Genomic DNA, 15,763 nt, shown 5'->3' with positions numbered 1-15,763 from the left:
ACTTCCACAGTTATTTCGTCAATCCTGTGGGCTGAATCACTAAATTTGCCCAGAAACTCTGTTACTGATTCATTTTTCTTATTCCAGCAACTTAATGTTGAGTATAGAACAGGGTGGGTCATAGTGATGAAAATGTTTCCATGGCCTATTCACGTCAACAGCACAGTAACAACCATGTTCTCTGAAGGACAGGAATGTTTCACAATCACTGCCTGAGCACTGCCAGGTACAGGGTTAACTCATGAAAAAGAAATAAAAAATTAAAGCTGTGAACATATGCTGGTCTCAAAAGGAAAAACCCCAGATATTTCAAGTGTATTTAAAATGTGATTTTATCATGATCCCTTTTGCTCCTTATTGATTAAATCTCGATTCTTTTGTATTCTTGCTATTAGCCTTCTCTGAGCTCCTTGCCCTATCCCTGTAAGAAGGCCACAGTAGCTTGCGAAGCAGGAAGGTAGATGGAAAGGTATACAATAGCGAATGAAATAGTCATGTACAGTGTGTCTTTCTTGAACACTAAATGCCTTTAATTGAATTCATTCTTGAGTATTGAAAGTTCCCTGAGATGAACAAAAGTAGTCTCAGTCGATACTGAAGCCCTTTTTATATGCTGAGCATTTTCAGAATTGGGCAACGTATTTTAGAGAACACAAAGCACGGGGTAACAAAGCAATGTGAAGTTAAAAAGGCACCACTCAATGCATCTATGAGATAAACACCAATGTACGGAACAGTGAATGGCTGGGATGCTTTGCTGTGGCCTCAGAATCATTTAAATACATTTGTTGAAAATGGAGAAAAATGGCAAGGTACCTGGATGCTTTTTTAAAACATACTTTTAATTCTGAGATGGATTTTACCTGTGAGAATTTACTTGTGACTTCAGAATTTCTATTGAATTCAAATTAAAGGCTACTCAGACAACATATCCATAAACAGTTGAGATTAAGGTTCTATAAATCACCTACTTTTGATCTGTTACAGAAATCAGACTTTTCAACTTTGTATTCAAATGTACCTAATTCTTGCAAAAATTCCAAAAGACAAGAGGTTAATGATAAAAGTGCATCATGTCCTATCCATTTTCAGCTATGCATCTCCTTTATGCATTCAATTTTGTTTTCTTAGAGACACATGAATTCTCAGAAAATATAGTCTTCTGTACCCCAAGGTTTTACCATATTTTAAAAATAATAGTACATATTATTAATATATTGAGAATTGTACTACTGTGACTATCCTCCATGATAACATATTTATATTCTCCATGCTGTTTATGCTCTTTTCAGACTGTATTCCCTAAGAAATAAAACACATGCATTTGCTGTGCTATTTCTTCTTTCCAGACTGGCTTCCCTAAGAAACAAGAAGTCATCTAAGTTGTGTCAGGCCAAGAGTAGAAGTGGGAATATAGCACTTCTGCTTTCTAAAGAACAATTTACCATCAGAATTATCTACCAGAATTATACTACTACTACACCTGATACTATAAGTTACCAGAAACTGGCCTCCTGGTCAATTCTGTTATATGTTAAAATCACTTTATTACTAATCTCATGTGCTTCTTTTAAAACACATTAATGTGATAACGTGCATAAATTTAACCACAGAAAATATTGGTCAATTGAATTCATTTGAAGTGCAAAATACTGACACACAGTTTCATTGTTAACCTCTAAAATTAATCATCTATTATGGAGACATTATTGTTATTTTTGTACTAAGAAAATTTAATAATGCTAAAAAGAGCATACCCATCTCTCCATTTGAATAATAAGGGAAAAATCAAAAAATTGGAAATCACATTTCAGCCCTGTCAGTCTAACATTTATTTGGGGCAAAGTCTTCCACAAAATTATTATGAAATGTAAAATCTGTGGAAGTCTTCCTTCAAATAAAGGAAAGTTTGAGTTGGGAGAATTGAAAATATCTAGATAACTTTCACATGAGTAGGGTAATAATGTATTAATATATTATTTTCATGAAAGGAGAATGATTTGCTGTGTAGAACATCAGTATAATCTTTGGTACCAAAGTACTTTTTTTTTTCTGCTGTTACCATGTCAGATGACATAAAACATCTTTCCTTCAGAATGGTTCAAGATTACCGAGTGGTACAGTTTAGCTGGTACCTTCTACACAACTAGAAAAAGATCTGTGAAAAATAAAACCTTTTTACAAAGTCATTGTGTGATTGTTCTTAAAAAATACAAGAACTTTAAAAATGATTACTTGACAGTTATTTATCTCTTTTGTGTTTATCTCAGAAAGAATTTCTAAGCACCCCAAAACCCAAACCAAAAGAGATATCCCAGAAGACAAACAAAAGCAGATACAGAAACATGAAATTCATGATTAGATTAAGAGTCCTGACTGAAGGCATTTACTTGAGTTGTTTAACCTTGTGGATTTCACTGCTCAAACTGTTTCCATGTTGATTTCTGCTGACAAGGATGGTTTAATTTCCCCAAGGGCTGAGCTGTGTTTCTGGGTTGCTCTTCTCATGTGCTTGACGTTGCAGTGACAGCCGAACAGTGATGAACAGATTTGCTTCTCTAACTAATGACGAGTGCGTCGTTGGATCTTGTAAACACTACAGATTATACATTCAGACTGTGTTCTTAGTGGAAGTGGCACTTACTAGGACCCTTGAAGTCAAAATATTTATTTTTTAGAGCACTTTGCAGGTATTTCATCAGCTGGTAGTGGATTTCTCATGAATATCCTTTATCACCTTTCAGATAATTGGCGGATGTTGAAACCCAATCTTGTTTTGGATCCTATTTTCAAATCTTAGGAAGCATCTTCAGAGAGAAGTGCATATTGTTTGTTTGTATGTTTCCAAATGTGCTTATTGCTTTACACACTTCCCTGTTGTCAGTTTCAGAGCTCCTCTGTTATGTAGCACATTTAATGTTTTGAATTCTAATGGCATTCTGTGAGGGCTTGCATTGGAAAAGTACCTATATTTTAAGTCATCATAGTAATGATATTTGACAGCTTTTCCATTCAAATCCTTAGGGAATGGCCAGAATCCATACAGGTGAATTTCATCACAGAATCTTGTGGCAAGTGTATACATGAGGAGACCTGTGCTGGGTCTTTTGATGGGAACTTTGTTTGTCAGCCAGTAACTGGGGTGGGGGAGGGAAGGGGGAGAAAAACACAGAAGAGAAGAATTTAGAGAAACACACAACATACCCTCTAGTGATTATGCAATGCAGAATTAAAGTAAATGAAATTTGAAAAGAATCTTTATGAATAACATTCAAAAGATTGCTGAAGAAATAATATACTTCTTAAGCACTTAGGAAATTTAATGCATTTACTTATTTTTTTATTCATTATTTTCTTGTTTATTTTTGAGGCCATATAAATAGCCAGGAGACCTGGAATGATGGTAAATACGACTGTTCAATCTCATATTCAAAATAACTTATCAGCAAACATATTTGTAATATACAGAGTAGAATATTCTCAGAAAGTGTTCAATATGGCTGCAAAAGGGACAGTAATTTGGTGAAGATTAAATAATTCTCCTAGAGAAAGAGATTTGGAAACTACACCTATAGGTTTTCAAAATCTCTGATATTTCAATTAAAAGCCCTAACAAATAAAAATACTTTGCCTGTATTATACTAACTGACTTACTCAATTTCTATTGTCCAAGTCAGATTTTACTAAAGCTAATTAAAAATACTGCCTCAACCCACAGTAGAGCAACAGAAAACAAATAGCACATAGTTGTAAATAGTTCACCAGTTATGCAGTTTAACATTTTGTTAAATAGGTAAAATTATTTTCAGTGCTGTTAAGTACTCCATACTATCCATTTTCAAAGGCAATACAATACTCTGAAAGGTTCAGATCAATCACTGTTGCTAAACTTTATTCATACAAACTGAATGAATGCTTTTCATGCTGAAAAGCATACAAACTCACAAGTTAAACATCACCTTTGGCAGGGATGGGTTTGCGATGCTTCTTGGTATATTCTTTATCTTATGCAGAAACAGCTAAAAAAAAAAGAGTGTAGATTTTCTCCACTTTCAAAACTGCCCAATTATAACTAGAATAACATTAATAATGTGGTTTTTTTTTAATTTTTGTTTTTTCCTATTATCTCTTATTTGGGGAAATACATACCCTGCCATCCAAATGTAAGGGAATATTATGTTAGATTCTGGCCATCTGTATTTAAACACTTCTCTTAGATTTTACATAATATACTTCCTTTTTTCTTTTTAAAAATATTATTTTTGAAGCTTTTTAGGGGAGATCAAATATATCTAGGCTACTACATGTTGTTTAAAGAAATATTGGATTTTCCATCCTCTCTACAAATATCCAAAGAAGGGAAAATAAACTTATCCATTGCCCTTCCCTTTTTTTCTGCCTGCTTTGAACCAGGATTGACTTTTCACATTTTTATTTTTCTTGTTGGGTGAAGACCATGTGCTGAAAGTTTTAAGCAATGTAACATTCATCATGGATCTTTGTTATCACAGGGGTTTTGAGAAAACCTATTCTTCGTAGAGAAGATTCATAAGAAATTTTCAGAGAAGAATATATAAGCATCTTATCAAAATTGAAAGGTAGCTGAATAAGCAAAAACTATTGCACATATATAGTTAATATGAGACACAGATGACCTACAGTTCAAAGGCTTTGAAGAGACTGATACAGCCTGAAATTCTTGAAGCTTTGAGAAAGCAGGTATTCTTAACATGAAAAGACTATTATAGGAAAGTTTTGTGAGTGATATATATGTGGTTACAAATGTCAGTTGATGAAGTTGGCTAGTTAAAAACTGCATTGACTTATACATTTTTAAAGTGGTTGAAACAAGTTTAAGCTTGGTCAAAAAATTAATACCATCAGGAAATGTCAATGATTGGAAATACTCTGGCAATATGAATGTCATGCTAAATTATCTTATTTTTAAAGTGAGAAAAAAAATCAGGAAATAATATAATGGCTATATCATTTGTATGGGACTTCAAGGTCACATTATAAATAAATGCTCTCCATTTTCTAATCTTGGAGAGATCCTGTAAATTTGCTCAACTTTGATTGGTCACAGACAAAAAAACCAAACCAACTTCTTTAGAAATAAGCAATTGTAAAGTTACAAAGAAATGATGAAGGCAAAATTATTGGCCTAAATGTTTCAAAACAGTATCAGAGATGTACAATCACTCAATAGTTTTGATCCAGGGCACTGTATGAGATATCACAAATTGAAAATCAGTCATGTCATCTTTTTATCCTCTGTATTAGATCTCTAAAAGTAGAACAGGCAAATGAACATTGTGGAGATATCAGCACATTCAGAAGAACCTAACAGAAAAGTGCAATTCTCAATTCTGTGATGTGACTTTGTGAAGATTTTATGGAGGAAATAAATGTGTGAGTTTTTTTAATGGGGAGGATATACCTGTGATATTAATTAATTAATTAATATTAGTAAACACTGTGTTTTTGAAAATTAAACTCGATCACAAAGCATCCTATTTGAAAATAATGGGTAAAGAGGCTTAATATTCTGTATTTTCTTAATTTATGCAGTTAAAATACTGGTATTAATAAACTTGCTTTAGAAATGCTAACAGAAGAAGAAATTAAGTATTATATGATTGGCTTGTAACAATTTGAATAATTTCAAAAGAAAATAAACTACCAATTTGCCATGACATTTTTGGAGAAAAAGCACAAAATAAATGCCATTTTTCTAAAAACATCACAGAAAAATAGACCTTAGTAAACAGCATCAACATAGAAAAGGTAAGTTGAAACAAAACCTTAAAGCAGGTCAAGAACTAAGACCACAGGTAATAACACTCTATGAAATTAAAAAACCCAGTAGCTTATCCAAATCCAGTCAAAAGAACTTACTATGTACTCATTGTAACTCTAAGGTTGAGCTTGAAATTGTATAGGCCAACCTCAATTACTGAGATTCTGTATCTTCCCAGGAACACATTCCAAATGTGAAAAGGACAGAAATGGATATTCTTTTTAACTTCTATTAACAGAATCAGTTAGTTAATATCTGTCAACTTTACAAGCCAAAGCCCAGAGTACAATTAAAAAATCAGTATCTGTAAGTCTTCTTATGTACAAGCTGAAATTTTTAAGACTACACATTTATTGAGAGAAGTTAATAAAAAATAAATAGAATATTAACTTAAGTTTTTAATCCTAATGAAGAAAAAGTCAAATTGAAAATAATGCATTGATAAAATAATGAACTATTCATACTCTCAGTACAAACTGTACTAATTTTTATCTCAAATTTGTATCTGTTAATTTCAAATTAGGCAATGTTTTCAATTCAGCAAATAATCTAGCTTCCATGTATGTATTTCTTTTTATAGAAATTGTATTTTTTAAATTATAAAATCAATGCAGAAAACTTGATGAAAGCTGTTGAAAATTTGATAAAAAAGAAGTGAATGAGGAAGAAAAATTTTACCTGTAATCTAACCACATAGAGGTAATTACTGTTATAAAGTTCTGCATCCTTTTGTTTCCCTGGCTGTTTTGAATCTTAATATATATTACATTCATTCATAAAAATACACACAATATTTTTCACCAACTGGGCTAAGTTTTATTTCAGATACTATTAATTCCCTCTTTCCCATACTTCCTCCTTTCCTTTCTGCTTTAACATTGCAATATTCTGTCTTACTGTATAAAACCAAATCAATCCTGGATTTTGTGTGTAAACTGATATTTCTAACTTTTTATAGATACAATAGCCTCCAAAGATCTCACCACTTCTTAGCATAGAAGCTCTATTCTTGCTAAGCAAGGTGTCTCATCTTATTTTCCTTCAACATATCAGTCCTGGTATTTCAAACAACCTCAACACTTGAAATGCCTTAACTCACCAAATCAATGTTTTTTGTCAGCCATACTTATGGTCATAAGATATGAGTGTGAATCTGGAATATAATGCTCATGAGTCCTTGTGGAAGGAAGCTACTTCACTTCCTTGGACATTGGTTAGTAATATGTTAAATGTGAACTGTCATGACTATATTAAATGCTGTTGAATATAACATGTTTTGCTTTTGTTTATAAAATGCTGATTGCTTGAATTAATCATGTATTTTGGCTCATTGGGTGTTTATTACCTAATTTTATTTGAGATAAAATCTAATGTATTGCTGGCTTTAGAATCCAGAAGCATTTATTGAATATCTTCCTTGCTTTGCAATATATTAAAACCTGAAAGAAGGTAAAGGGAATAGAGTGGGGAGGAGAAAGCAGAGTGGAACCAAGAGAGTTTCACACAGTCTAACGAAGTGTGCAGCTTCATGGAAAGAAGATAGTAGACAGAGGAAATCCCAAACCATGTAGTCGGATGATTTTTGTTTCTCAACTAAGGAAACATGTCCACTGAGGTTAAATGGCATGACCGCAATTTTCCAGGCAATATGTAGTTATAGAAGGCAACGGGATATGAGATTTGAGAGTGGAACTGAATAATGGGTTGTTGTGAGATACGCTGATATTCACCTGATATTACCATGTGTCAGGCTTTATGCTGTGCTCTTCCCACTTACTACTTCTTTCACATTATCATAACAACATTGTAAGTATAAAAGTGGGGTTAGTGATAATTTCTTTAAAAACAATGCAATTTCCATCACTGTACTCACCAAGAATAACTCAGTCCACCATGAATTAATCTTTACATTATCCCAGAAAAGCACAAAGTGATAGGCCTTAAATCAATTTCATGTGAGGAAACAAAGGGACAGAGAGGTTTGGGCAACCTAAGAGTAAACCCAGGAATAAAAATATAGGCAATTTATTAAAAGGTAGCAATGATAGTAATTATTTAGCATTTACAAAGGGTCAGAGACAGTGTTAAGAGCTCTATGTACGTTGTTTATTTCATGTAGTCCTCATTATAAATCTATGAATAGATGTTATTTCATTGATGAGGACACCAAGGCTTGGGGAGGTTGAATAACTGATTTAAGGTTATGGAGACTGTAGATGACAGGACCAGGATTTAAGCCCCATCTATCTGGCTATGATGATTTCAATTTTAACTAAAAAAGGAATTAGATTATTTCACTTCCCAATTGCACTCAGCCTGGAACAACAAGTTCTTGGGACCATTTTCAATTAGAGTTCATATGGAGAAAAATAAAGATCTGTATGGTGTTTTAGTGATTAAGAGGCCAGTGTTAATGGTGATGTGTTTTACACATAGAGCTCTTTTGGGCTTTTTTCCAAAGACACATAAGAGCTGGCTAGTATATAGGACTCATTTTTTCCATGAACACCCTCAGAAATGTCTGAAGTCAGAAGACAATTCTGTAGTTTCACTATGTAAGTTACTTAGCCACATTACAAATGTCAAAGGAAGTGACATGTATCAAAGGGTAGGGATTTCCATGCAGATTTGAATAAGGTTTCTTAAAGTATTTTAAGTGTCATTCAAATGAAAGTATGAATTTGTAATCTCAAGAGGTTAATCTGTTGATATTTTTTTCCTGATGTGTTCTTTACATACAGAGCTCTGTATAAAGTAGATGATACAAAGAAAATAGAAAATCTTCCTGTAGAAGCTCTTCATAGTACATATACAGAAAATCTTTTATCAATCTTTGTAAACCTAATTCATCAGAGGGATAAAGAACTCATGACATGGAGAAAGAAGTAGGGATATTAATTTAGGCCCAATAATCTCTATATTCTATTTGGTATCTATTTATGTTATTTGATGTCTACTATAGAAATCAGGCTTCCACCTTAACTCTGACTTTTACCCTTCTTCTCTTTATCTGGACAGATACATAATCAGTAGAAACAGTGTTGAGAAACTCTAGATCTACCTATGCTATATTGGTTTTACCAAGTGTCTCCTGTTTATTAGTGAACATGTAGTTGTCTTTATTGTGCTAGTAATTCTACTTCATACAGTTTCAAATACTTTCACATGATCCTCATAAACTCCTGTGATATATCCTCTAATATATATTACCATTCCTACTTCATAGAGGGTGCAGTAAATAGCTCAAAAAGTAAAATAAATTGTCCAATTTTGCTCAGCCAACACATTGTACCTTGTTTTGTTGGTAATTGTTTAACAGAAGACTCTAAGGGAGAGAGAACTGATGATTTGTAGCATTTTCCAATTTCTGTGGTATAAATATTTCCAACATGGCTGATTTCAAGCAACTGACCAGACATCAGTGAACACTGACTTGGGAAAAGACAGCAGAGCTAGCTCTTGTGAGCCAGTACAAGCTCTAATATATCACTGGCTATAGAAATGAGATGGGAAATATTCCTCCTGACCTATAGTCCCATCAGGTTTGCACAAGAAAATTCAACAACAAAGAACCTTGCCTTTGAAAATTTCCAAGTAGTTGTGTAGTTATATTCCATTTGTAGAGAGAGAAGATGGGGGTATAATTTGCCTCTTTGTGGAGATAGCCTCACTACATACTAATAGAAAAGTTTATTATTATATAATGAAACTAGAGATGAATAATGCTTCTATTTTTATCTCTTATTATATTTAGCACAGTGCTGGATGCACAGTTGGTGTTTAATGAGTGCTTATTTAATTTAGTTCTGCTGCCAATTGAGAGATTTGTAGTATTAATAAAATGGAGCATACTCATGGCTTGGCAATCTTTGAGTGACAATATTCGATAATGCAGAAAGCATTTGAAAAGCTGGAGTTTTGGCTTTGCTTTGCCTTTAGCTAACTATGTGATCTTGGGCAAACCACTTAAACTTATTCAGCCTGCTTACTTACCAGTAAAATGAGATTCTTAGTATGGTTTTTACCACACGGAAACTCTCATTTGCCCCTACATTTATATGTGTGATCTGACATAACATACATTTCCCTTCAGTAGCCTTATAGAGATGTTCAATAAAATTCTCCCTGATGAAAAAACTTAACATCATTTCTAGTTTTCTGTAATACTTGTAACCAGAAGTCATAAAATTTTTATACTTACAAATTCATAACAAATTGATTTTTGATTATCTAAAAATTGTAAACTTATCCATCAGAATTTCAAAGATAAAGCTAATGGAAGAGAATGATGTCATAGTAAAAAGGAATCTTGCTTCGAAGGGAGAAAAATTAAACAAAAATAAAGAGAGGTAATCCTTTAGGCTTTATTTACCATGTCAGAAAGCTAAATGGAACGTAAGTGGACCCTCCAAAACTGCATCGTATGTTGGTTAGATTTTGGTGAGGGAGAATTACAAATATAATTATCATAAATAAATGGATTCTACCTTTATTTAAGAAAATATCTTTGGGGACTTCTCAAAGATAATGCTGAAAAACTTGAACTGGTACATAGAGGCAAAAAATGAAGTAATTATAATGCACAGATTTTAATGACCTCCTCTTTTAATCCAATAAAATTCTTTAAAACAACTGAAATTGTAATCTAAACTGCCAGAATAGGGGAACTGGTAATGTCCAAAAGGTGAAATATGGGAAACATAAAAGGGGGATGATCTTTTGAAGCATGATGAAGGAATTAAATGTGGGTAATGCCAAAGTGACTTATGTATGTTCCTTATTTATGCTCAGTGAAATAAGCCAGGCAGAGAAAGACAAGTACCAAATGATATCACTCATATGTCGAGTATAAGAACAAAGGAAAACTGAAGGAACAAAACAGCAGCAGAATCACAGAACTCAAGAATGGACTAATAGTTACCAAAGGGAAAGGAACTGGGGAGGATGGGTGGGAAGGGAGGGACAAGGATGGGGAAAAAGAAAGGGGGCATTACAATTAGCATGTATAGTGTGGGGAGGGGGCACAGGGAGGGCTGTGCAACACAGAGAAGACAAGTAGTGATTTTACAGCATCTTACTATGCTGATGGACAGTGACTGTGAAGGGGTATGTGGGGGGGGCATGGTGAAGGGGGGAGCCTAGTAAACATAATGTTCTTCATGTAATTGAAGATTAATGATACCAAAATAAAAAAAAATAAAAAATAAAAAAAAATAAGATTGCTTTTTGAAAATGAAACATTATGAAAACCTTCTATTTGTCCTATTCAGATTCAAAGGAAACAGAAATATTTCATCATAGGTTATGGAGTCCTACAAGAGAAGACAGAATTGAAAGTATGTGGAGGTAGGTAGTGCTAAAGTTCAGTAAAAATTTCAGATACTGGGTTAGATACTGGAAAATGAAAAATGATAGGAGTGTTTTATCCATACAAATTTTTTTCAAGAAGGCAAATAGAGATTCTACTTCTACATTTCTTAGCATTAGGGGAGTTTCCCAAAAAAAGTCCATTTTACTATAAAATGTAAACAACTCTTCTAACACCCTGATGATTTTGTTTTAGATTGATTTGTACTATTTACAAATGGGTATGCCCAGTTTACATCAATAAGTCAGGTTATATTAACCTTCCAGATAGGAGTTGTGCTAAATCTATTTCAAGAGTAGAAAGGACCAACAAATGTGATCTATATTCCATCCAATAATGTAAAATCCTTGTTAGCAAAGTATACAAACTAAACATCAGCTAAAAATCAGAGTCCTTCTCAAAGTGCAGTGAAGGACATAAATAAGATAGCCATAGCAAGTTCAAAGTAGTTTTTTAAAGTGTTCCTAGCAAGTATCAAAATAATAGCAGTTGGGGAGGTTAGTCAAATTTAAAGTAATTATTCTCTATTTTTATTCTTGTTATGAGGTGGGTATTGAATGATATGAAATAAATAACAGTTCACTTTGAATTATAAATTTGTATAAAAGTAAAATTTAACATATCGTATTATGCAATTGTATTAGGAAATGTCAGTCACATTATTCATGCACATGCCTATAAAACACTCAGCTGGTGAATCTGAGTTTAGTAGAGTTTAGTTCTTGTTTTTGTTCAAAGAACTTGATGAATTATTGCCTGCATTATACAACTGGAGCTTGAAAATCATCTAGCAAAACAAAATAAAACAAACAAACAAAAAGCCCAATAGTAAATTCCTTTAAACTTGATAAATTTTAAAATGCACGGAGCAATGATCATTAGGTTTCCATCTAGAATGTGAACAGTACAGTTCAAGTGAATGTGGCAGTCATGAAATTCACATAAATTTAGAGGCACTGCCTAAGACAACTATTTATTTCTTACAATTTGTTTCATTTTACTTATACTAATATATAATAGAAATTCAGGAATGAGAGTCACAGAACATTTTTTCCAGATTCTTTGAATGAGAATATAAATTGGTAGAGATAATCAGCCCGGACTTCAGAACAATAAACTTATCAAGAGGGTGAAACATAACTTTCTTTAAAATGAAAATGAAATTCAAATGGCTTTTAGTTGTTCAAGAGGAATATTTCCATAATAAAAAATCTCAAATCACTTGTCTGATGATTGATTCTACTTGGGGAAAAAAAAAGTCTTAAGGCAGGCAATCTGTGGGAATTGACTTACAAAGCATGGATACAGTAGTCTTGACCATCTGTTTTTCTTTGTGTTAGTACATTCTTATCATATTGTTTTGTATGCTGACTCACATTTTATTTATAAACTTCCTTAATGCACATAATATGACAGAGTGTAGAAAGGAAGAGATGAAGCTGGGGAACATACTGGTTGAAAAAAGGAGTGTATGCTACTGGAGAATAAATTACATTTACGTTTTGGTATATGAGTGATTAAGTTTCAATTATTAAGAAATCTCACACTGAATCTCTAATGGTCTTGCTTAACTAATAAGACAATTCTAAACCGTCTCAGTTGCTATCCTAATATTCACCCTTTCAAATAAAGAAGATAAATGAAATGCAATACCAAAAAGTCTACAAATCATTAAAATTCATGGGTAGTTGGTGAGATCTGTCCAGAGAGTCCTTCATTTTGAACAGGCATGAAAATAAGTCTTTTAGTCTTTGGTGTAATTATTGTGTATGAAAGAAAACTCAGGGACTGAGCTATATATCTAAGGAACATTAAAATCTAAGAGGAAAAAGAAGCCAGCATAGGCCATCCTGTAGAGTTCCTTAATTAAACATGAAAATATATCTAATGAGTTCCACAAAATGACTGCCTACATGAGAGACTTGATAAAAAAGATCCTTACCCAGCTTATTATTCACTATGAATTTGCGATTATTCACTGAAAAATGGAGAACAGGTGGATTTCTGGAGTGGAGTGGAAACAGAAGAAGCATAAAAGTATTACATTTATTTTGATTGGGTTTAAGTCATACTGTTTCATTTATTTTGAAATTTCAAATGTAATTAAAGAAGGGCATGATATTTCATGGTTTCCAAAAGGGGTAAGATTTAAAAAAGCTTTGAGGATGGTCTGTGAATTTTACCTAACGATTTTGTATTAACATTAAACCCTCTAAGTCAGTGATGTTGAAATGTTGTAACGAGCACAAATAAGAAGTGGGTTGGTGGCTGTCTTTATGATAGTTCACATTTTGGTTATTAAATTCTATCGGTAGCGTATGAACACAAATTCTTATGTGTTCAGGAATTCAAATTTATCTAATCTAGACCAGCTACCAGTTAGTCTGGTGTAATAGCTCTTAATTTGAAGAAAGCTAAAAATACTCACTGTGATCATTCTTTCCCTGGTAAGAATTATCAGGTCACAGACAGACTTAGGAATATCAGTGTATAAAGAAATGTGCATTTTGTAACTATAGAATTAAGGTCTATCTATCTTAGGTAGATTTTTATTATTTTTTTAAACAAAAGAGTATTTAATTTATAGCTGGTAGAGAACTTTCCCTGAAACTGAATTGCCAGTAAGGCTCAATTTAAGTTGACTATACTAAGGTAAAAAATATAATTATAATTTGTATAATTTATATAAAAGATAATTTGGCAGAATAAACAAATCCTTACCAGAAAAAATAGTTAATTTATTTCTCTCCTAACATTTCATCAGCTCATTCTGCATTTCCAGAACTGTAGTTCTTTGAAGAGTATTCTGACTAGAAGGAAACACAGGCAACCTGATATATATGCTAGCTGAAAACCCTCTTTTCAAAATGTGATGTAAGTTTGGTTGGATTGGAGTGACCTAAAATTATTTTTTATATTTGGTTGCAATTGCAATTAGGTTGCAATGCCAAGTGATGATATTCCAGTTTTTATTGTCACACACTCTGGCTGGTTTCCCTGTTCCCTGTCTTTTGTTCACACTTAAAAGCTGAACACATATTCCAATGTGGGAAAACACTGCTCCTTTTCAAACAGAAGTTCCACATAAGTTTCAATTTTGAGTTGATTCATCAAAACAAAGCTGGTTCAGAAAGAGGAAAAATTACAAATTGCTTACATCTGTTCTAGCTAAAACATTCATAATCTGCCAGTGATGATGGCTAAGCCATCTGGGGAATATGATAGGTGTTTGGGGAAAAAAGAAAATCTGTCACAGTACAATAAAGACATGTGTGAAAGTCTCAAGGTTACCTCATAGTTCAGTAATGGCTTTCAGGTATTTGGGGATAAACGAGTTCTGAATTTATATGTATACACACAAACTAAAAACACTTATCTACTAAACAATTTTATGTGGTAAGCATGAGCATACTTGTTAAATAAGTTAGTGAATTATTGCAATCAAGAGTTTCTGATATAAGTGAAACAAATTATTACAGATTATGGTTAGAAAACAGGACATTTCATTCTATTTAATGAAGTGAATCTCTGAATATTACAAATATACTATTAAGTACGGTTATATAACATAGAGCTATGCCATATATTTATATATGCAATTATATATAATACATTGATTTGTAGGAATATACTGTAAATATATATATATAATGCATATGTAAATATATATCTCTAGTTTGCTATGCAGATATATACACACAAACATCTTATGGGTGTATCATATTTATTTAAATATCAGAATTCATAGTTGAAAATTTAAAATCAAAATAGTTTGGGATAGCAAGACTTTTTTTTTCTTTTTTCTTTTGGTATCATTAATATAAAATCACATGAGCAACACTGTGGTTACTAGATATTCCTCATTATCAAGTCTGCACCACATACCCCATTACAGTCACTGTCCATCAGGGTAATGAGACGCTATAGAGTCACTACTTGTCTTTGTGCTATACTGCCTTCCCTGTGTTCCCCCCTATGTTATGTGTGCTAATCATAATGCCCCTTATTCCCCTTCTCCCTCCCTTCCCACTCACTCTCTCCAGTACCTTACCCTTTGGTAACTGTTAGTCCATTCTTGGGTTCTGTAAGTCTGCTGCTGTTTTGTTTCTTCAGTTTTGATAGCAAGACTTTTTTAACTATAGTGTGAGTTGAATCAAATGTTTCTCTCATTTCCTTTTTACTATTAAAAGGAAATCTGTTGGTTGATGATGCAGAGCCGTACAATTCTTGATTAAACTCTGCCTAAGAAGAGGCAGTATTGTTATGAGACTTATTTCAACAGTTTTACCAAGTATCATGAATTTGGTACTTCTTTTCTTGGTATTCTATTTCCTATTTTTCACAAACTTTTAATATGAAATTAGAAGAAATGTGCTCTAAAAATGATTTATTGTCCCCTATTTGGACACACCTGAGGGACTATAAATGTTAATTCCTTAGTAGGAAAATGCCTATGTATTCACTAACATTATTCACTGAACTTCTCTAAACATCAGTGGTACAAGTTAGAAGTTTTCAAGTTCTATTATAAATTTTGGTGTTAGAACTACAAATTGATAAAACTGTTGAACAGAATAAGTTCAGTAGGAAGGAAT

The 15,763-nt window shown here is 32.8% G+C and overlaps 1 protein-coding gene across 1 annotated transcript in view; it reads right to left on the bottom strand.

Moving 5' to 3' along the window:
- Positions 1 to 506: 506 nt before the first annotated feature.
- The window catches only part of ST8SIA4 (ST8 alpha-N-acetyl-neuraminide alpha-2,8-sialyltransferase 4), a 79,512-nt gene continuing 64,255 nt past the window's right edge, over positions 507 to 15,763 (bottom strand). The window contains 1 exon segment of the mRNA XM_036925785.2: positions 507 to 3,137. Coding sequence (XP_036781680.2) covers positions 2,855 to 3,137 — 283 coding nt within the window. The 3' untranslated portion in view covers positions 507 to 2,854.

This window comes from Manis pentadactyla, chromosome 2 (assembly GCF_030020395.1).
Source record: "Manis pentadactyla isolate mManPen7 chromosome 2, mManPen7.hap1, whole genome shotgun sequence".
Lineage (NCBI taxonomy): Eukaryota > Metazoa > Chordata > Mammalia > Pholidota > Manidae > Manis > Manis pentadactyla.
The sequence above is the reverse complement of the archived record's forward strand: the minus strand, read 5'-3'. Positions and strand labels throughout refer to the sequence as shown.